The sequence below is a fragment of the Rhinopithecus roxellana genome, chromosome 9, assembly GCF_007565055.1.
Source record: "Rhinopithecus roxellana isolate Shanxi Qingling chromosome 9, ASM756505v1, whole genome shotgun sequence".
Lineage (NCBI taxonomy): Eukaryota > Metazoa > Chordata > Mammalia > Primates > Cercopithecidae > Rhinopithecus > Rhinopithecus roxellana.
Window position 1 is genome coordinate 102,375,569 of NC_044557.1, and position 23,850 is coordinate 102,399,418.

The window sequence follows — 23,850 nt, forward strand, 5'->3', positions numbered from 1 at the left end:
TAAGTGCGATGTGGTGCTGAGAAGAATGTATATTCTGTTGATTTGGGGTGGAGAGTTCTATAGATGTCTATTAGGTCCGCTTGGTGCAGAGTTGAGTTCAATTCCTGGATATCCTTGTTAACTTTCTGTCTCGTTGATCTGTCTAATGTTGACAGTGGAGTGTTGAAGTCTTCCATTATTGTATGGGAGTCTAAGTCTCTTTGTAAGTCTCTAAGGACTTGCTTTATGAATCTGGGTGCTCCTGTATTGGGTGCATATATATTTAGGATAGTTAGCTCTTCTTGTTGAATTGATCCCTTTACCATTATGTAGTGGCCTTCTTTGTCTCTTTTGATCTTTGATGGTTTAAAGTCTGTTTTATCAGAGACTAGGATTGCAACCCCTGCTTTTTTTTGTTCTCCATTTGCTTGGTAGATCTTCCTCCATCCCTTTATTTTGAGCCTATGTCTGTCTCTGCATGTGAGATGGGTCTCCTGAATACAGCAGACTGATGGGTCTTGACTCTTTATCCAGTTTGCCAGTCTGTGTCTTTTCATTGGAGCATTTAGTCCATTTACATTTAAGGTTAATATTGTTATGTGTGAACTTGATCCTGCCATTATGATATTAACTGGTTATTTTGCTCGTTAGTTGATGCAGTTTCTTCCTAGTCTCGATGGTCTTTACATTTTGGCATGTTTTTGCAATGGCTGGTACCGGTTGTTCCTTTCCATGTTTAGGGCTTCCTTCAGGGTCTCTTGTAAGGCAGGCCTGGTGGTGACAAAATCTCTAAGCATTTGCTTATCTGTAAAGGATTTTATTTCTCCTTCACTTATGAAACTTAGTTTGGCTGGATATGAAATTCTGGGTTGAAAATTCTTTTCTTTAAGAACGTTGAATATTGGCCCCCACTCTCTTCTGGCTTGTAGATTTTCTGCTGAGAGGTCTGCTGTTAGTCTGATGGGCTTCCCTTTGTGGGTAACCCGAGCTTTCTCTCTGGCTGCCCTTAAGATTTTTTCCTTCATTTCAACTTTGGTGAATCTGGCAATTATGTGTCTTGGAGTTGCTCTTCTCGAGGAGTATCTTTGTGGCATTCTCTGTATTTCCTGAATTTGAATGTTGGCCTGCCCTACTAGGTTGGGGAAGTTCTCCTGGATGATATCCTGAAGAGTGTTTTCCAACTTGGTTCCATTTTCCCCTCACTTTCAGGCACCCTAATCAGACGTAGATTTGGTCTTTTTACATAATCCCATACTTCTTGCAGGCTTTGTTCATTTCTTTTTCTTCTTTTTTCTTTTGGTTTCTCGTCTCGCTTCATTCCATTCATTTGATCCTCAATCACTGATACTCTTTCTTCCAGTTGCTCGAGTCGGTTACTGAAGCTTGTGCATTTGTCACGTATTTCTCGTGTCATGGTTTTCATCTCTGTCATTTCGTTTATGACCTTCTCTGCATTAATTAGTCTAGCTGTCAATTCTTCCACTCTTTTTTCAAGATTTTTAGTTTCTTTGCGCTGGGTATGTAATTCCTCCTTTAGCTCTGAGAAGTTTGATGGACTGAAGCCTTCTTCTCTCATCTCGTCAAAGTCATTCTCTGACCAGCTTTGATCCGTTGCTGGCAATGGGCTGCGCTCCTTTGCAGGGGGAGATGCGCTCTTATTTTTTGAATTTCCAGCTTTTCTGCCCTGCTTTTTCCCCATCTTTGTGGTTTTATCTGTCTGTGGTCTTTGATTCTGGTGATGTACTGATGGGGTTTTGGTATAGGTGTCCTTCCTGTTTGATAGTTTTCCTTCTGACAGTCAGGACCCTCAGCTGTAGGTCTGTTGGAGATTGCTTGAGGTCCACTCCAGACCCTGTTTGCCTGGGTATCAGCAGCAGAGTTTGCAGAAGATAGAATATTGCTGAACAGTGAGTGTACCTGTCTGATTCTTACTTTGGAAGCTTCCTCTCAGGGGTGTACTCCACCCTGTGAGGTGTGGGGTGCCCCTAGTGGGGGATGTCTCCCAGTTAGGCTACTCAGGGGTCAGGGACCCAGTTGAGCAGGCAGTCTGTCCCTTCTCAGATCTCAACCTCCGTGTTGGGAGATCCACTGCTCTCTTCAAAGCTCTCAGACAGAGTCGTTTGCATCTGCAGAGGTTTCTGCTGCTTTTTTTGTTGTTGTTGTTGTTTAGCTGTGCCCTGTCCCCAGAGGTGGAGTCTACAGAGACAGGCAGGTTTCCTTGAGCTGCTGTGAGCTCCACCCAGTTCAAGCTTCCCAGCGGCTTTGTTTACCTATTTAAGCCTCAGCAATGGTGGGCGCCCCTCCCCCAGCCTCGCTGCTGCCTTGCGGTTAGATCGCAGACTGCTGTGCTAGCAATGAGGGAGGCGCCGTGGGCGTGGGACCCTCCCAGCCAAGTGTGGGATATAATCTCCTGGTGTGCCCGTTTGCTTAAAGCGCAGTATTGGGGTGGGAGTTACCCAATTTTCCAGGTTTGTGTGTCTCAGTTCCCCTGGCTAGGAAAAGGGATTCCCTTCCCCCTTGCGCTTCCCAGGTGAGGTGATGCCTCGCTCTGCTTCAGCTCTCGCTGGTTGGGCTGCAGCAGCTGACCAGCACCGATTGTCCGGCACTCCCTAGTGAGATGAACCCAGTACCTCAGTTGAAAATGCAGAAATCACCGGTCTTCTGTGTCACTCATGCTGGGAGTTGGAGACTGGAGCTGTTCCTATTCGGCCATCTTGCTCCGAAACCCAAAATATTTTTATAAGGTAATAATTTTTAGCAAAATGACAAAATAAGACAAATATTAGACAAAGAAAGTGGCCTTATCTAACGAAGTAAGATGGCTCCTTTTGTGGGCTGTGGGTTTAGTATCCTCCATGAGGCATAGATTTGGTTAGGGTTTAAAAAGGTGAGGAAGGAAAAGGGAGGTTGGAGTTTGTGGATAACCTTACCCTTTCACATAAATATCACTCGATTTTTGGCCTGTGAAGAAATTCTCATCCTCCAAAATGACATCTTCAGTGTTCCAGATGGTCACTCTCAATTCATATCTGGGATGGGAGAAGGAAGAATTAAGTCAATGACCTTGAAAGCTGAGTCAGTTGCTGTCTGTGTGGTTCTAGCATTGCCTTTGGTCTGTAAGTTTCCTAAAGTTTACCAAGTTCAGAGATATCAACACTCAGGGGCTTGGTTCTGTCAGAACCAAGTATCCAAGCTGGAGACCTTAGAACCATCAAGGACATGTATTCCTCTGAGCAGGTCTTCCTTCTATTAACCAGCATTTTTCAGGTGAGGAACTGGAAACTCAGAAGCCCCTCCCTTAAGACAGGGGCCACCACCAGCTCCTGCAAAACTGGCCAGGTGGATAGTGAGGTATGATGATCAGGTAACCTGTCAGACACCAGATAAAATGTCATGATTCTTTTATCTGCTATCCTGGTATCTTCCCCTAAAGCTGGGGCTACAGCTGACATACCCTTTGGGTCGCCTTGGAGAGATGTCAACAGGAGGTCCAGGTTGAGGCATATCCTTGGGAAACATGTCTACCCACATCTGCAGGCGGCCCTTGTTAAGAAAAAAATATCTTCTTTAGCTTTGGGAGGGGGCTGAGGGACATGAATAATTAATAATTCATGGTTGTATAAGATCCTTTTAGTAAAAATAGGTATTACGTATAGCTTGGTAGTTTTATAGATGTCTATTTAGCGTATCTGTTGACTTCTGTATATATATATTTAGGAATTAGAGCATAAATTGAGTATCAACTTAGGGGGTAGACATAATGCTATCTATACACTTGACACACATTATCTTATGAACTCTTGCAACATCCCCACCAGGTAGCTGTTATTATTCCTTTTTGACAGAGGAAAGAATATTTTGCCCATGCTTAATACACAGTACATAGCAGAGTCTGTATTCAACTCTTGTGTGTTGACCCCAGAGACCTTGCTCTTTCCGTAAATTCCTAAGGATTAAAAAGGTGATAATCCCATCTGTCACAAAGATCATGCTTCAGTGTAATTTTACATCCATTATCTCTGTTAATGTTTACCCCAGCCAGGATTCTGTTCTATACATAAAGAAACTAAAGCTCAGAGAAGTCAACAAAGTTTATCTGAAGTTCTGTGGCTAATTAGTGGCAGAACAGAGCCTCCCATCCATGTCCTTGAACCCCCATACATCAGATTTTACCCTGGTACAAGAGAGTTAACAGCCCATGTGAGAAGCCCTGTGGAGTCCACGCCCAGCTCTGTTGTATACATTCTAAGAACGCTGTCAGCTCAGGCAAGAGGAGAGTAAGGGATGTGGGTTGGGATGATGGGGCAAGGGTGGATTTTATATGAATGAGGTGGGGCTCCACCACAGCATGAAGATGATGTAGGATTTGCATGGGAAAGGGACTTTGGCTAGGAAACAGTGACTCTTCAGAGGAAGAGGAAATGTAAGCAAAGGTTTCGCATTCGGGAAGAAGACCAATTGAATAGAGAAAAGCGGGATGATTTATTTTCTAATAAATTATTAGAAAATTTTTAGAAAATTAGAAAAGGGTGAATTAATATTCACCCTTAATCAGAAAGCCACATCTGACCAGCCAAATGAAGGATCCTAGTAACCAGATGATTTCAAACACCTGGCAGTGAATTTCAGGAAACAACTATAAGCTTCTACATCTGATAATGGTTTACCCTCTCAAAGTGCTCCTCCACACATGCAATCACTAGGTCTACATCCCAATACCTCTGGGATAGCAGGGTGAGTGTTCCTGACCCGTTATAATCAAACTCACATGATTTGCCCATCAGTGAGTGAGTCCAGAGCTGGGACAGAAGCTGGCTTGGGGTGTGAACCTGGCGTGGACCAAGGATGCAAATTGCCTGGGCTAAATTCCATCTCTACTGCTCCCCAACTGAGTAATTCAGAGCAAATTAATTGAGCTCTCTGAACCTCAATTTCCTCATTGTAAAAGTGAGGATCATAATAAGCCCATCATGAGGCTGCATTAAGGAATAAGAAGAAAGTGTCACACACTCCCCTGTTCAGGAAAATCCTGGTGTGTGTTCCTTGTACCAGCTTGATTATTAACAGTGCCCTTGTTCACTCCCAAATGGCCCCAGTTTGGATAAACAATTCTATGGTCATCCTAAATAGTTGAGATAATTTACGCAAAGGTCCTAGTACACGGAAGGCTCTTCACAAAGTTTATCTTGTCTTCCCTTCTGACTCCTAGCCCAGCTCTCTAGGTCTTTTTTCCACACAGCTGCTTCTTACCAGTTCTTTAAGGTAACCTACCACCTACTGCTTCTCTGAGAAAAGTGTGTTATCATTAGACTGTGTGCTTACAGATAGATTTTGGACAAAGTCCTGGGCATACCCAATGGGTTAAGTTTTTCAAATCTCCAACATTCTTCCAAAAGTGTTTGGTAACTCAAATCATAAAAAGCAGTACTAAATTGAACACTGACTCCAGGGCAGAGCTTCTCAAATTCAGTATTATTGATATTTTAGGCTAGATAATTCCTTGTTGGAGGGAAGCTATCTTGTGTTTTCTAGGATGTTTAATTCAGCAGCATCCTTGCCCTCTACCCACTATATGCCAGTAGCAACCCCACCTACCTGTGACAACACAAAATGATTCCAGACATTGCTAAATGTTCCTGAGGGAAGGTCAAAATTGTTCCTGGATGAAAACCATTACCCTGTGGTACACAAGATTAACTTTTAGGGCCAGAAAAGTCTCGCCCACTACCTGCTCCATTCCTGGCTTATCCTTGTGGTACAGCGGCCGAGTTTCTATGTGCTCGGGAACCAGTCTGCACCCGACTTCTGGGATATCTTCCCAAGAGTGTAAAACCTTGAGGGCCAGGTGTTCATAAGACTCCACTGTCTCATCTGCAGGAAAGAAAGACAAAGAAACTTGTCAGGTGTGTGTTCCTGCAAGGAGACAGTGATGGGCTGCCAGATGCATTTTTAAACACTTAGAGGCTTATTTAAATGTACCGAGGGGCTGGGTGCAGTGGTTCACACCTGTAATCCCAGCACTTTGGGAGGCCAAGGTGGGTGGATCACTTGAGGTCAGGAGTTCAAGACCAGCCTGGCCCACATGGCAAAACCCTGTCTCCACTAAAAATACAAAATATTATCCAGGTGTAATGGTGGGCGCCTATAATCCCAGCTACTCAGGAGGCTGAGGCAGGAGAATCGCTTGAACCCGGGAGGCAGAGGTTGCAGTGAGCTGAGATCATGCCACTGCACTTCAGCCTGGGTGACAGAGCAGGGACTCTGTCTTAAAATAAAGTGTACCAAGGAACAGGGAAAGAAAAAAAAAAAAAAAAAAAACAGAAGAAGATGAAAAGAAGGATGGAAAGAGGTGGAGATAGAAGGGAAGGGGAAAGAGAAAGTTTAGAGAGAGGGGGAAATTAGACTAGTTCACAAGAGGACCCAGAGAGCAGTCTTGGTCCTGGAGTAGGGGCTCCACCCACCCCCTAAAGATCTACAGATCACAAACATGGCTTCAAGGTACTGGAGAGGGTACATTTTTGGAGTTCGCTCCACAACTGTTTGCTAACATGCTGTGAGAGGGCCTGGAAAATCAGGGTGGCTCTAAGGGAGGCACAATGGGCACAGTGGGCACAGTGTCCATCCATAGGGACGTCTTTTGTCTTCTCACGGTTGCTTTAGATTTCTCTCCTACCTACACCCACCCGCAGGAAATGTCCTCTCATCTGCCATTCTACCAAAGAGGGTTATTCATAATAAAAACCACAGGTGGAAACGATACTCACAACACAAGACAAACATTGTTGAATAAAATATTGACAAAGTTTAGAATGGCCTAATCTGATATAGGAAAATTGAACTTGTCTTTAAAAAAAGGGGACCACAATGCCCCGTTTTACATGATGTGATTGTGATTATTATATATTGCATGCTTGTGTAAATGTTTTATTTATCCCATAAATATAAATACCTATTATGTACCCACAAAAATGAATAATAAAAATAAAGGGGCCACAAAAAATCTCCCAATAGCAGTAATTACAATCAGTAAAAGTTGATAGAGACACACAAGAAATCAATGAATAAATCTTTGTTAAAGTTTAAGCAGCCAGGAACTCATCTTATGAACATAATTTCAGACTTCTAGTGGGCAGAAAAGTGGTAATTGTTTAATCGTGTAGAATACTGACCGAAGAACTAAATTGACTTAATAGAGTATATTGTGAATAAATATTTTTCTCAATGTATCATTAATATCAATAATCTGCATGTAAGAACCTTCAATGAGTTTCTGGACTTGAAATAACATGGTAAAAGGAAATCTTGGTATCAAAGTGGTAGGGGGTCAACATAGTGTCAAAGCATCCTACGTATGGTTCAATACTTTTGATACAGTGACCTCATGCCCTTAACTGGGCTCATTGTATCAAAAGTACTGAACCATATGTAGGACACTTTACAGCATCAAATGCATGAGCGAGTGATATGGTTTGGGTCTGTGTCCCTGCCTAAATCTCATGTCGAACTGTAATCCCCAGTGTTGGAGGTAGGGGCTGGTGGGAAGGTGACTGGATCATAGGGGCAGTTTCTCATGGATGATTTAGCACAATCCCCCTAGTGCTGTTCTCGTGATCGAGTTCTCACAAGATCTGATTGTTTAAAAATGTGTAGCACTGCCAGGCGTGGTAGCTCACATCTGTAACCCCAGCACTTTGGGAGGCCGAGGCGGGCAGATCACCTGAGGTCAGGAGTTCAAGACCAGCCTGGCCAACATGGTGAAACCCCAACTCTACTAAAAATACAAAAATTAGTCACGTGTGGTGGTGTACACCTGTAATCCCAGTTACCCAGGAGGCTGAGGCAGGAGAATCGCTTGAACTCGGGAAGTGGAGGTTGCAGTGAGCCGAGATCATGCCACTGTACTCCAGCCTAGGTGACAGAATGAAACTCCATCTCAAAAAAAAAAAAAAAAACCATGTGTAGCACTTCCCCACTTTCTTTGTCCTGCTCTGGCCATGTGTGTGCCATGCGGGCTCCCCGTTTGCCTTCCACCATGACTGCAAGTTTCCTGAGGCCTCCCCAGAAGCCAAGCAGATGCTACTATGCTTCCCATAGAGCCTGCAGAACCGTAAGCCAATGAAACCCCTTTTCTTTATAAATTACACAGTCTCAGGCATTTCCTCACAGCAATGCAAGAACAGACTAACACAGTGTGACAGTACGAGAATTCTTCTGTATCATTAAAGTGAATGTGATTTTTTTCCCCTCACTCTAAATATATGGAAGCCTCTCTGGGAGTGTTATGTCCCAGGATGTTCATGTGGAAAATCTACTACTTGGTGTTAAAATAGGATAGTTACTGGCATAACATTTATGGGGGTAATTTGGGTTGTGTTCAATTATTTATGCTATATAATATTCACTTCAAGACTATTGCCCACCTTCTGACACAACAATTTTACTTCTGTGACCTATACTATAGAAATATCAGAAACACACAAATATATGTATAAGGAAGTTCATTATAGCATTGTCACTACAAAAAAAAATAATACAATGTAAGTAAATGGCATAGCCATAAAAAGGCATATCATCACTAATCATTTCAAAGAACAAAGGAGAATCATTATTGGAAATTTTCAAAGCTGGACATAAAACTATATATTTATAATTCTGTAAAAATGTGATATATTCTCAAGTCACACACAAGTACAAGAAAATATGCCAGTGAATAGCGTGGTTGAATCTGAACTTGGGGATTATGAGTGATATTCATACTTCTCCTTACTTTCCACACTGTCTACCTATGAGCATGCATTTTTTTTTTTTTTTTTTTTTTTTTGAAACTGAGTCTTGCTCTATTGTCCAGGCTGGAGTGCAGTGGCACAATCTCTGGTCACTGCAATCTCCACCTCCTGGGGTCAAGTGATTCTCGTACCTCAGCCTCCTCAGTAGCTGGGATTACAGGCACCCACCACCACGCATGGCTAATTTTTGTATTTTTAGTAGAGACAGGGTTTCACCATGTTGGCCAGGCTGGCCTTGAACTCCTGACCTCAAGTGATCCGCCTGCCTCAGCCTCTCATAGTGCTGGGATTACAGATGTGAGCCACTGTGCCCGGCCACCATAGCCAAAAATATCACTAGAATCAGGATTTTCAAAAGAAGAGCAACAGCAGCAGGTATTTTGCAGGGAGTTACCAGTGTCCTCTTCAGTGAAGGCAGTTTTTCCGGAAAAGACTTGGTTTCCTATCTGTATTTTCCCAGGGTGAAAGTAGGGTCCATCCAGCTTGTTGTCTTTGCAGAGCTTGGTGAGGATTTCAGTGGGTTTGGACGTGTCTCTCCAGGCATTGTATCCTTCTCTGAAAAGTGGAGGGAGGATACACTTTGAGGTCCCCACCAAAAGAACCACCCAGTATGATCTGTGCAGTTTCCTTCAGATTTAGCTTGCTATTCTATGTACCTGGGGCTAGGGATTTTGTTTTCTCTCTTTTCTGGCCAAACACAGCTTGCCTGAAAGGCGAGACTTCTGAGTAGCTTAACAGAAAAATCCTTTGGAGGTAGCTTTTTTGTTGTTTTGTTTTCGTGGGGGTTTTTTGTTGTTGTTGTTGTTTTTAAGCAATGTACTTCTCATTTTTTAAAAATTGAAGTGAAATTCACACAACAAAATTAACCATTTAAAAGTTGACCAATTTAGTAGCATTTAGGATATTCCCAGTGAGGTACAACCATCACCCCTATCTAGTTCCAAAAAGTTTCATCATCCCAAAAGAAAACCGTGTACCCAGAAAGCAGTTACTCCTCTTTCCCACCCCCCAGAGGCTCTGGCAATCACTAGTCTTCTTTCTGTCTCTATGCATTTCTTTGCAGGTGATATTTGTTTAGTTTTATTAAGTCCCTAGCAGACTTAAAGTTTCACCATGTTGGCCAGGCTGGTCTTGAACTCCTGACCTCAAGTGATCTGCCGGCCTCAACCTCTCATAGTGCTGGGATTACAGACATGAGCCACCGTGCCCAGCCACCTTACTTTTATAATTAGATGTCCCATAGCCAAAAATATCACTAGAATCAGGATTTTCAAAAGAAGAGCAACAGTAGCAGGTATGTCTTTAGTCATACTTTCTGTCTCTATGCATTTCTTTGCAGGTTATATTTGTTTAGTTTTATTAAGTCCCTAGCAGAACAGCCACTCGGCTGCCATTATTCCAAGAGAAAAGCCAGACTCATCCTTTCAAGGCCTCTGCTTCTTCCCTCCCTTCTCCCTACCCTACCACCTCGCCAAAATCATAGTATATATCCATGTCACAGATAAGGTCTTGATGTATTGTTTCTCTAATCAGTGATAAGTTTTTAAATCTCGCCAACCTATTCTTTCCTTAAAAACTAGCTGTTTGGTTAAAATTACTAATTTGCAATGCAGCACTCCCTACAAGCCAGGACCAAGATAAGCTTGATGTCTCTGCTCATTGGGACACCGGGTTCATCAGAATTTAAGTTGTTTAAGCATTTAAACAAATCAACATGGCTTATAAAATGGAGCTATCAAGTAGTTTCCCCACATTATGCCAGAGAATCCTGAAAAGATCATCCAAGCCAGTTCCAGAGCCACACACAGGCCTTCCCAGAAATAGGCATGCTTGTCTTGTTTTAAAAACTTTTCAGTGAATAAAGGTTGCAAGTCCCCAAACAACTATACTGCTCCCTAACAGGTCAGCCAGGAAATTCTTCTGAACAAAAGATGTACCATTTTCCTGTGGTTTCCTTCCCCAATTTCAGAGTGAGAACAGCTAATCGCTGTCTGAATGGAATTCTCGCAGGCACTTGGAAAGCTATGTAAATCCCCCAAGAGGCATATGGTTCCACTAGGGACTGAAAACTAAATGGGCTCTCTAGGCTCAAGGCAGAACAGACCAGAAAGACAGATTGTATGAAATCATGCCATGAAGGATATAGGTGCTCAGAGTCTGTTACAGTGTAAATTGGCACAACCCTCTGGAGGGCCATTAGGGCATATGTGTTAAAAGTCCCAAAATGTGCATTCCTGTTAATGGAGCAGTCCACCTTGCTGCGTAAATATTAAGTGAATTATCAGAGAGGTGTGCAGGGGCTTTGTATGAGAACATTCATAGCAACAATATTTGTAACAGAATAAAGAAAAATACAAATGCCCTAAAATTCAGGAAGGCAAATGGGTTTTACCATCTTATAATTCCTATGATTGAATACTATAGATATATTGAAATAATGACTATAAAGAATATCTAATGACATAAAATGCTTGGGATATAAGGGTAAGTACAACAAGCAGGTTATAAAACTGCATGGATAGTAGAGTCCAGTTAGGGAGAAAATAGCATGGAACATACTGAAAATGAAATACTACACAAGAAGTTTTACATGAGTGGAATAATTTGTGTTTTCTAATTTCAATGAGTGTGTCTTATATTTAATAAAAATATTTTTAAAATTATGCCATACTCTTAATTTTTTTAAGCTATCAGTACAACATGCTTTTTAAAAAAAGCTAGTCTATATTTTAAAACTAAGCAGCATTCAAAATATTTGTAAAAAGTGAGAGTTTGGGGGAGGGAGACAGGAACACCAAATTGAAACTATACACACAAGATCAGGTGAGCAATCACAGTACCTGGTTTTAACATGATATTAAGCAAAGAGGCACTAAAGAGGGTAAGAAAGACAGTCTTGAATTGCCTATGCCACTCCTCCCCCATTCCCTGGCAGTGGCCCTGTGGCATGGAGACAGGATCTGTCCACTTAGGGAAGGAAAAGCACAATAATTTTGGGACTTCGGATCAGAACTCAGTGCTACCCTGTCACAGCAGAAACACACACCAGACAGAACTCAGAACTCAGCTGGTCCCCATGGAAGGAGCATTTAGACCAGCCCTAGCTACAGGCAAATTGTTCATCCCAGCTGTTGCAACCTGAGCTGAGTTTCAGCAAGCTCCGCCACCGTGGGCTAAAGTGCCCTGGGGTCCTAAATAAACATGAAAGACAGTCCTGGCCACAGGGACTGAAATTCCTGTGCAAATCCTACTGCTATGCTGAGCTCAGGGCAAGTGGACTTGGGGTGCACATGATGTAGTGAGATACCAGCTGGGGCAGCCATGGGAATGCTCGCACCACCTCTCCCCTAATCCCAGGCAGCACAGCTCACAGGCCCGGGAAAGACTACTTCCTTCTGCTTGAGGAGAGGGAGAGTAAAGAGGATTTTGTCTTGCACCTTGAACACCAGCTCAGTTGCAGTAAATACAGCACAACACAGTCTTGGGGCCTCCATTCCAAGCCCCAGCTCCCAGACATTTCTAGACATAATCTGGGCCAGAAGGGAACCTGATGCCTTGAGGGGAAGAACCCAGACCTAGCAGGATTTATTTCCTGCTGACTAAAGAGCCATTGGGCTTTGAATAATCAGCAGTGAGAGCCAGGTAGTACTTGCCATTGGCCTTGGGTGAAACTCAGAGCAGTGCTGGCTTCAGGTGTGACCCAGCACATTTTCAGCCATAGTAGTGATGGGGAGAGATTCCTTCTGCTTGAGGAAAGGACAGGGAAGAGCAAAGGGGACTTTGTCTTGCAGCTTGGGCACCAGCCCAGCCATCATGGGGTAGAGAACCAAGTGGGCTCCTGGGGACCCTGATGGCATTTTTGGACTTGCCCTAAGCCAGAGGGCAGCCCACTCCCCTGAAAGGAGAGACATAGGCCAGGCAACATTCGCCACAAGTGAACATTGGCAGTAGCCAGGCAGTACTCACCATGGGCCTGGGGCAGTGGTGGCCATGGGGAGAGACCCCTCTGCTTGAGGAAAGGGGAGGACTTTATCTTGTGGTTTGGGTGCCAGTTCAGCCACAGTAGAATAGAGCACCAGGTAGATTCCTAAGGTTTCCAACTCCAGCCCTTGGCTCTCGGATGGCATCTCCAGACCCATCTGGGGCTGGGGGCCTGAGGGGAAGGACAGAAGCCTGGCTGGATGTGCCACCCATTGACTGAAGAGCCCCTGGGCTTTGAGAGAACATAGGTGGTAGCCAGGCAGCGGTCCACTGCACGCCTTGGGCAAGACTCAGTGCTGTGTTGGCGGCCACTTGGGTGTGTGTGTCACCCCTCCCCCAGCTCCAGGCAGCTGAGTGCAGAAAGATAAACCCCATTCGTTTGGGGAAAAGAGAGGAGAACAAGAGTCTCTGCCTGTAATCCAGGGAATTCTCCTGGACCTTACCCAAGACCACCCAGGCAATATCTCTACAAGTCTGCAGGAGCCACAGTATTACTGTGCTTAGAGTATCCCCTAATGCAGATATGGCTGCAGTAACCAAATATTTAGATTATAATACCCAAGTCCCTTCAAATATTTGGAAAGCCTTCCCAGAAAGGATGGGTACAAACAAGCCTAGACTGCAAAGACTGCAATTAATACCTAACTCTTCAATGCCCAGACACTGACGAACATCCACAAGCATCAGAGCCATCCAGGAAAACATGATCTCACCAAAATAACTCAATAAGGCACCAGTGACCAATCCAGGAGAGACAGAGATATGTTTCCTTTCAGACAGAGAATTCAAAATCGTTGCATTAAGGAAGCTCAACAAAATTCAAGATAACACAAAGAAGGAATTCAGAATCCTATTGAATAAATTTAACAAAGAGATTAAAGTGATTAAAAGGAATCAAACAAAATCTAGAACTGAAAAATGAAACAGACATACTGAAGAATGCATCAGAGTCTCTTAACAGCAGAATTAATCAAGCAGAAGAATTAGTGAGCTTGAAGTTAGACTATTTGAAAATACACAGTCAGAAGAAACCATCAAAAAGAATGAAGCATGCCTACAAGATCTAGAAAATAGCCTCTAAGAGGCAAATCTAAGAGTTACTGGCCTTAAAGCGGGGGGGGGGGGGGGGGGGGGGGGGGGGGGAGAGAAAGAGAGAGAGATCAGAGTAGAAAGTTTATTCAAAGGGATAATAACAAAACTTCTCAAACCAAGAGAAAGATATCAATATTCAAGTACAAGAAGGTTATAGAACACCAAGCAGATTTAATCCAAATAAGACTGCCTCAAGACATTTAATAATCAGACTCCCAAAGGTCAAGGATAAATTAAGGATCCCAAAAGCAGCAAGAGAAAAGAAACAAATAACATACAAAGGAGTTCCAATATGTCTGGCAGCTGACTTCATAATGGAAACCTTATAGGCCAGGAGAGAGTAGCATGACACATTTAAAGTACTGAAGGAAAATAAACTTTTAGCCTAGAATAGTACATCTAGGACAAGTATTCTTTAAATACGAAGGAGAAATAAAGACTTTCCCAGGCAAACTCTGAGGGATTTCATCAACACCAGACCTGTCCTATAAGAAATGCTACAAGAAGTTTTTAAATCAGAGAGAAAAGGATGTCAATGAGCAATAAGAAATTATATGAAGGTGGGAAGCTCACTGGTAATAGTAAGTACACAGAAAAACACAGAATGTTGTAACACTAACTGTGGTGTATTAGTTATTCACATCTTAAGTGGAAAGATGAACATATGAACCAACCAAAAATAACTACAACAACTTTTGAAGACATAGTATAACAAGATATAAGTAGAGACAACAAAAAGTTAAAAATCAGGGAGATAAAGTTAAAATATAGAGTTTTCATCAGTTTTATTTTTGCTTGTTATTTTGTTTGTTTATGCAGTTACTGTTACCAGTCTAAAATCATGGGTTATATTATTTTCAAGCCTCATGGTAACTTCAAATAAAAAAAACATACAACAGATACACAAAAAATAAAAAAGCAAGAAATTAAAACATACCACTAGAGAAAATCACCTTCACTAAAAGGAAGACAAGAAGGGAGAGTAGACAGCAAAAACCATCAAAAAATTGTTTAAATCGAAGAAGTCCTTACTTAACAATGATAACATTGACTATAAATGGACTAACCTCTCCAATCAAAAGACACAGAGTGGCTCAATGGATAAAAGACACAAGACCCAATAATCTGTTGCCTACAAGAAACATACTTTACCAATAAAGATACACATAGACTAAAAATAAAGGATTAAAAAAAGATATGCAAATGGAATACAAAAAAACAGGAGTAGGTATACTTATTATAAGACAACAGAGATTCCAAGACAAGAACTATAAAAAGAGGCAAAGAAGGTCATTATGTAATGATAAAGGGGTCAATTCAGCAACAGGATATAACAGTTGCATACACATACACCCAACCATGGACCACCCAGATATATAAAGCAAAGAGCTAAAGAGAGAGATACACCCCAATACGATAATAGCTGGAGATTTCAACACCCAACTTTCAGCACTGGGCAGGTCATCCAGAGAGGACACCAAATAAGAAACATTGGACATAATCAGCCCTGTAGACCAAATGGACCTGATAGATGTTTGTAGAACATTTCATCCAACAGCTGCAGAATACCCATTCTTCTCCTCAGCACACAGAACATTCTCAAGGATAGACCACACTTTAGGCCACAAAACAAGTCTTAAATTTTTTTTTTTATTTGAAAATATATCAAGTATCTTCTCTGACCACAATGGAATAAAACTCAAAATCAATAATAAGAGAATTTTGGAAACTATACAAACACATGGAAATTAAACAATATGCTCCTAAATGGCCAGTGGCACAATGAAGAAATTAAGAAAGAAATTTAAAAATTTCTTGAAACAAATGAAAATGGAAACATAACATACCAACACTTACAGGACACAATGAAAGCAGTACTAAGCAGAAAGTTTATAGCAATAAGCACCCACATCAAAAAAGTAGAAAAACTTCAAATAAGTAATGTAACAATACATCTTAATGAATTAGAAAATCAAGAGCAAACCAAACCCAAAATTAGTAGAAAAAGAGATAATAAAGACCAGAGCAGAAATAAATGAAATTGAAATGATAAAAATGATGAAAAGATTCACAAAATGAAAAGTTAGTTTTTCAAAAAGATAAACAAAATCGGCAACTCTTTAGCCAGGCTAAGAAAAATGGGAGAACTCCTAAATAAATAAAATTACAGATGAAAAAGGAGACATTACAACCAATACTGCAGAAATTCAAATGATTATTAGAGGCTACTAATGATATGTTAGAAATAAATTGGAAAATTTAGAAATATATTAGCAAATAAATTGGAAAACCTAGAAGAAATGAATGAATTCCTAGCAACATACAACCTACCAAGATTAAGCCATGAAGACATTCAAAACCTGAATAGACCAAAAACAAGTAATGCAATTGAAGCTGTAATAAAAAGTCTCCTAGCAAAGAAAAACCCAGGATCCGAGGCTTCACTGTTGATTTCTACCAAACATTTAAAGAAGAACTAATACCAATCTGAAAAACAGAGAAAAAGGGAATACTTCCAAAGTCATTTTACAAGGCCAGTATTACCCTGAAACCAAAACCAGTCAAAGACACATCACAAAACGAAAACTATAGGCCAACATCTCTGATGAACACTGACGCAAAAATGTTCAAGAAAAATTTTCAACAACATACTAGCAAACCAAATTCAACATCATTTTAAAATGATCATTCATCATGATCAAGTGGAATTTATTCCAGGGATGTAATGATCATTTGACATACACAATCAGTGTGATACATCATTATCAACAGAATGAAGGACACAGACCATATGATCATTTCAATTGACACTTAAAAAGCATTTGATGAAATTCGACATTCCTTCATAATTTAAGAAACTCTCAAAAAACTGAGTATAGAAGGAACATAGCTCAACACAATAAAAAACCATCACAACAGACCAACAGCTAGGATTACACGGAATGGGGAAAACGGAAAGCCTTTCCTCTACAATCTGAAACAAACAAGAATACCCACTGTCACCACTGTTATCCAACACAGAACTGGACGTCCTAGCTAGAGCAATCAGATAAGACAAAGAAATAAAGGGCATCCAAATTGAAAAGGAGGAAGTTATGCTTGTGGGTAGATAATATAATCTTATATTTGAAATAAAAAGCTAAAGATCCCACAAGAAAACTATTAGAACTGATAAATTCAGTAAAGTTGCAGGATACAAAATCAAGGTACAAAAATCAGTAGCATTTTTATATGCCAACAGTGAACAATGTGAAAAATAAATCAAGAAAGTAATCCCATTTACAATAGCTACAAATAAAATACCTAGGAATAAACTTCAAGAGAGAAAAGATCTCTACAATGAAAACTATAAAACATTGGTGCAAGAAATTGAAGCAGATACAAAAAACCAGAGACATATTCCATGTTCATGGATTGGAAGAATCAGTATTGTTAAAATGTCCATACTACCCAAAGCAATCTACAGATTCAGTGAAATCTCTATCAAAGTACCAATGACATTCTTCATAGAAATAGAAAAAACAATACTAAAATGTACATGGGACAACAAAAGACACAGAATAGCCAAAGCTATTGTAAGCAAAAAGAACAAAACTGGAGGAATCACTTTACCTTCAAATTATGCTACAGACTTCAAATTATGCTACAGAGCTATAGTAACCAGAAGAGCATGGTACTGGCATAACAACAGACACATAAATCAATGCAACAGAATAGAGAACCCAGAAATAAACCTATTCATCTACAGTGAACTCATTTTCAACAAAGATGCCAAAAAGATAGAGAAAGGACAGTCTTTTCAATAAATGATGCTGGGAAAACTGGATATCCATATGCAGAAGAATGAAAGTAGACCCCTATGTCTCACCATATGCAAAAATAAAATCAAAATGAATTAAAGACATTAGGTTAAGTAAAATAAACCAGGCACAGAAAGACAAACTTTGCATGTTCTCACTTAAACACTTGAACTCATGGATATAGAGAGTGGATGATGGTTAATGAGTACAAAAATATATTTAGATAGAATAAGATATAGTATCCGATAGCACAACAGGGCAACTATAGTCAATAATTTATTGTCTATTTTAAAATAACTAATAGTATAATTGGATGTTTATAATATAAAGGACAAATATTTGAGGTGATGGATATCCCATTTGCCCTGATGTGATTATTATGCATTGTATTCCTGTATCAAATATGTCATATACCATACACACACACACACACACACACACATATCTATGTACCCACAAAAATTAAAAATACATTTGAAAAAAGAGTGAAAGTTGGGTCAGTTCTTCCTTCATTTGTAAAATGTGGATAACACCTCAAAGGGTGGTTCAGAAAATTCAATGAGATACTCCATGTAAAGTGCTTTATCAAAAGTACATGAGTGTTATAATTAGCTTGGACACTGGCATTTGTATTATATTAATTCTTCTTCTTCTAGCATTATTCTCCACCAGGGGAACCTTATTTCAAGGCACATCTGACTCAGTGAACACATACATCTAGCTCTTGACTCTTGAACCTGCCCTTGGTTCTCAATCAGAGCTGCCTCCCCAGTCACCACGACTCTCAAATGCACTGAACAGAGTCTCCCCAACAGCAGCCAGCTCTGCTGATGTGGAGCCCCATTTGAGACATTAAAGCTGAGCCCGGTCTGGCCTTCCTAGAGATCGACAACTGGGATGCAGAGTCTGGAGCCCTGAAAGCTACAACAGCTTCAGAATACCAAGTGTCTCCCGGGTAGAAAGAACTTACATCTCATACTGGCTCTGCAAGCCACAGATGGCTCGGTGTTTGCTGTAGAAGCGGTTCTCCAGGTCGATCTTGGTCTCACCAATAAGGTCATCTGTGCCAATCATGTCATGGTCATAGATCAGGATGGAGAGCAGGGACTCCTTTGGGAATGTGGCTTGGATCTCAAATGACCTGTGGTCCAAGCAGAGACTTCAAGAGTCAGTAACGTTTGGTGACACAGGGAACCATTCCCAGCTTCACTTTTAGCGAGCCCGCTATTCATGTGAACTCATGAAACACTCACCAACTCAGTTAATACTTAGCAGATATTTGTTTGGTTTAATTTTTCATTGCAGTACAAACAATTTTCAATTCTGTTATCAATTTCAAATAGCCAATAATCTCCCCTTTTCATGGGCCACATCTTGTAGTCTTCAACTAGGGTGATGGAGAGGAAAAACTTTGGATTTTGGTTTCAAACAGGACTGATTTTTAATTTTGGTTTTGAATCTGCAACTTCCTGATTGTAAAACTTTGGGAAAGTTATTTAATTCATCTTAACCTCCATATTATAAATGAGTATATATGTCTTCTTTATAAATTTAGCATAGGGTTTAAAGGCAGTATTGTTTCTATAAAACACGTATTTTACTTTCAGGCATTCAACTGGTGCCCAATATGTTGCCATTCCCCTTCCCCTCCATTATTGCTTCATCAACAAATACTAGCTACATTTATTTTAAATGAAAACCTTATCAAGGATGAAAAATGATAAAAACATAGAATTGCAAGACCAAAGTGCTGTCTCTACAAGACTATGAGCCCCTTGAGAACAGGGACCTGCGTTTCTTTTTTTGGTTTCTGCATTGCTGGAGCCTGCACTTGACCTGCAGAGAGTACACACAAAATAAATGTTTCTGTGACCCATACGAGATCTCAGAAATCACCATATCCAATCCCTTCATTTTACAGATAAGGACATTGAAATCTAGAGAACACTCGCGACTTGCCCAAGATCATCAATCAGGCCAATCTAGGTGCCAGGGTCCTAATTCCTAGCTCAATGCTTCTTCCATGAAACCACACCAATGCAAGTTGTCTCAAGGAGCATTAATGCTGTTGGATTTCCTGTGATGATAAATTATCCATGCTACTGAGTTCCTGCATTGGGACTGGTACTTGAAAATTAAATGTTAAGCAAAACTCTACATTATAGGGAAATGGCTTCCTGAAAACAAAATCAAGGACACAGCAGTATTCTCCAGCTGTCTAAACTGTCTGCTCTGGTACAGGATGGGCTGGGCTGGGAGCAGTGGACAGAAAGGAGGGGGAGCAAGGAGAATGCGAGCCCATTATTTCCCTGCATGTCCACAGGGCTGTCTGGGCTGCTGCCCTCATGGTCAGATCCACTTAGCCCTGACACTCACTCCCCAGTGAAGCAGGCACAGCAACTGCAGCATGCCCAAGCCCATTAACCCTCCTCAGAGAGAAAAAAGCAGAGACGCTGGACAGCTCCAGTGATTGTAACTGACAGAAGCGGCTCTAGCAGGCCAGGGATATGGTTGTGTGGGAAAGAAATCTGTATTCCATCTGAAGGCACAGTATTGCCTGCCTGAGCTCCAAGATTTACATTCTAAACTGTAATTGATACTCTGCAGGTGCATCACAAGGAAGCCTCCAGCCATGTGCCCCTGAGCCATCACCATTACTGTCACTGGAAGGACTTATTAAGGGTTTAACTCCTGCTGGCAACCATGGCAGAAGACTTAATCACCCTGGCCCATCTCCCCAAGCTGTGGGCCCACATATTAATCTCACCTAAATTTCAAACGAAGCTGTCAATAAAAGTTACCAAAAACAGGGTCGGGCGCGGTGGCTCACACCTATAATCCCAGCACTTTGGGAGGCCGAGGCAGGTGGATCACTGGAGGCCAGGAGTTCAAGACAAGCCTGGCCAACATGGTGAAACCCTGTCTCTACTAAAAATACAAAAATTAGCCCAGCATGGTGGTGGGCGTCTGTAGTCCCAGCTATTTGGGAGGCTGAGGCAGGAGAATAGCTTGAACCTGGCAGGCAGAGGTTGCAGTGAGTCGAGATCGTGCTACTGCACTCCAGCCTGGGCGACAAGAGCAAAACTCCATCTCAAAAAAAAAAAAAAAAAAAAAAAAAAGTTACCAAAAACAGCCCACTATGGTTGAACTTCCAGTCACCCAGGGAAAAATTAGCCTTATACCAACTTGTCAATGAGGTACTATCCCTAGATGCAAGGGTAGTTTGGGAAAATAGAATGCATCATGAAATGGGCCAAAACTGAGACTTGGTGAAAGAATGAAGAGCCTCTGAGCTTCAGAGGAATGATGTTCCATTGTTCATTTGGTCATTCATTCATTCTTTAATGTACTCACTTGTTCACTCAGTATTTATTGTGTGTCTACCACGTGCCAGGCACTGCAGTTTTTAAGAGATAAGTAAAACAATTTCTTTCCAGTGGGGAAGGCAAATAAGAATATGGCTAAATCAGGTGGCAGGAGCTCCAACAGAGTTATAGGCAGGGTGTCACTAGTACACCTGTCTAGGAAGGGGTGACTACGGAAGGTTTCACAGAGATGACTCTTTGACTGAGCCTTGAGTGCAAATGGAAGTTCTCTGTGCTCCAGATCTGCAGAACTTGTAATCTTAGCCATTTTCCCAACCAGGTCAAGCTCCCTGATCGTACAGGCAATTTTATATCTGCCTGATTTTTTTTTTATTCCCTGCCTCCTCCATAAGGGCATAGGTTCCATGGAAACAGGGTCATGCACCCTTTATACCTCTCCAGTAGCTGGCACATAGTCTGTCACCAAAATGACAACCTGATTGGAAAGAAAAAAACATTTGCAATCTACTCACAGGGTGATGGTGAGTTTCATGTGTCTACTTGACTCGACTATAGTCTCCAGTTATTCAATCAAACACTAATCCAGGTGTTGCTATGGTGGCATTTTGTAGATGTAATTAACATCCACAATTAGTTGACTTTAATTGAAGAAGATTCTCCTTGATAATCTAAGTAGGCCTTTTCTAACCAGTTGAAAACCCTTAAGAGCAAAAACAATAATCTCATAATAAAGAGGAAAAGCAGCATATATTGCTACGGGTCGAATTGTGTCTCCACCAAAAGCTAAGTTGAAGCTCCAGATCTAGCACCTCAAAATCAGACCTTATTTGGAAGTGAGGTCTTAATAGAGGTAATCAAGCTATAATGAGGTCATTAGGATGGGCTCTAATGCAATATGACTGGTGTCCTTGTAAAGAGGAAAACTTGGCACAGAGACAGATGTACACAGAGGGAGATGATATGGAGAGATGCAGGGAGCAGGCCACGTGGAGATGAAGGCTGATATTGGAGCAATGCATCTACCGGCCAGGGAGCACCAGGAATTGCCACAGCAGATCACCAGAAGCTGGGAGGGAGGCAGGGAATAGAGGCTCCCTTGCAGCCCACAGGAGGAAGCAGCCCAGAACATCACACTTTCAGTATCCCAAACTGTGAGAATGAATTTCTGTTGTTTCAGCCACCCAGTTTATGGTACTTTGTTAAGGAAGCCCTGGGGGAATTCTCTCTCTCTCTCTCTCTCTCCTCTGCTAGGTCCCTTCCTGTGGTGAAACCCTGATTGATACCCACAGTTCCTGCCACATCACATCCTCCTTACACTCTGAACTTTGCAGGGCAAAGAACACCCATCCCTTCCCACCCCCTCAACACTCCCAAGATGGTCTTATGCCTTCCCAGGGTCTTCACAGGACTTGCAGCAGCCTATGGTAATCACACATTTATTTGATGTTCTCTCAAAATTCGTGGGCACCTTGAAGGTACAGACTGTGGCCTGGTCCTCACTGTGTCCCAGCACTTAGCAGTGTGCCTGACACATGGTGGATTCCCAGTAACTGTGAGGAATAAATGAAGTTCTGCAGGTGGACAAGAAAAGGAAAGGCATGTCATGGTGAGGGCACAGCAAGGACAAAGTCCTGCAGATGTGAATGAGTAAGGGGAAGTAGAGCTGGTTTATTAACCCATTGATCAGTTCCTTAGGATCTCATTTTGCTTTATGGTTAATTATCAAGGTGGTGGAGACAATAGGAAACATTCTGGGAAACCATAAGAGCCATGAGGAAGAAACTGTTAAAGCCTACAGACATGCACCATATCAAGATGATGTGGAGATAGGGCCCCATTAAATCCCACGGACAACTGACTGGCATTTTGTCCATCTAGCCACCCACCAACCCACGCACCCATCCATCCATCCATCTGTTCATTCCACAAATACATATTGAGCACCTGCTGTGTGCCAGGCCCTGTCCTAGGTGCTGGGAATATGGCATTAACCAGACTAGACTAAGTCCCTGCTCAAATACTTCTTACATTCTAGTGGGGAGATGGGAGATGGCCAATAAATCCATAAACATTTAATCCACTGTCAGAGGCTACGAAGAAAGGTAAAGCAATGCAAGATACCAGGGCATCAGGGGTTGGAGGCTATGACACCCTCACACTGATACTGAGACGCTGAAGTTATGAGGAAGGATTCCGCAGACCCCAGGTCAGGCACAAGAATCCTCTACTCTCCCTGCTGGAACACTGTGGGATTGTGCTGGCAACTTCTGTTCCTAAGTAAAAATTAAATACATATCCAACAAAACATCCACATCTGGAGAGCTTTTGGATGAGGTGCTGCAATATCAGAGGCAGGAGGGAACATTTACTTCATCATCCTCTTCTCTTGTTTGCCATAACCATATAGCAGGTAGTAAAACAAGTCTAGTTCATGGCATTGTGGTGAAAGTAGCTCATAAAAAGCAGTGCCAAGCGGTTGTCACACTGAAGGACTAGTTACATAAGTGGCAGGTGACGATAAAGGTCATCTCTAGATGAGGGAAGCAAGGGTAAGTTCCCCTAGCACTGTCATTCTCATTAATCTGGACAGGCAAGATCATTTATTGCCCTCATTTCCTCAGGAGCAATAAAATGTAAGAGGCTAGTGCTGATTAAATGTCAGAGGCTCCAAAGTGATCACAGATGTGTAAATGAATTTAAATGGGGCCAATGGAGATTTTATCCTATGTTCCTGCTTACTCAAGAAACTCAAGAAAAAAGAAATTAAACACACTAAAGATGTATCCGCTGCTACCACAATTACCAAGGTGGAGAGGAAGGGAGCTAATGTGTTCTGAGTGTCAATTGTGTGCTGGCATTGCCAATGTGATGTGCTAGATGCTTTAC

The 23,850-nt window shown here is 41.7% G+C and overlaps 1 protein-coding gene across 1 annotated transcript in view; it reads right to left on the minus strand.

Annotated features, from left to right (window-relative positions):
* FER1L6 (fer-1 like family member 6) overlaps nucleotides 1-23,850 on the minus strand; it is a 175,218-nt gene that overhangs the window by 24,693 nt on the left and 126,675 nt on the right. The window contains 5 exon segments of the mRNA XM_030937899.1: nucleotides 2,910-3,008; nucleotides 3,434-3,522; nucleotides 5,708-5,850; nucleotides 9,160-9,320; nucleotides 18,609-18,779. Of these exon segments, the coding sequence (XP_030793759.1) occupies nucleotides 2,910-3,008; nucleotides 3,434-3,522; nucleotides 5,708-5,850; nucleotides 9,160-9,320; nucleotides 18,609-18,779 (663 nt within the window).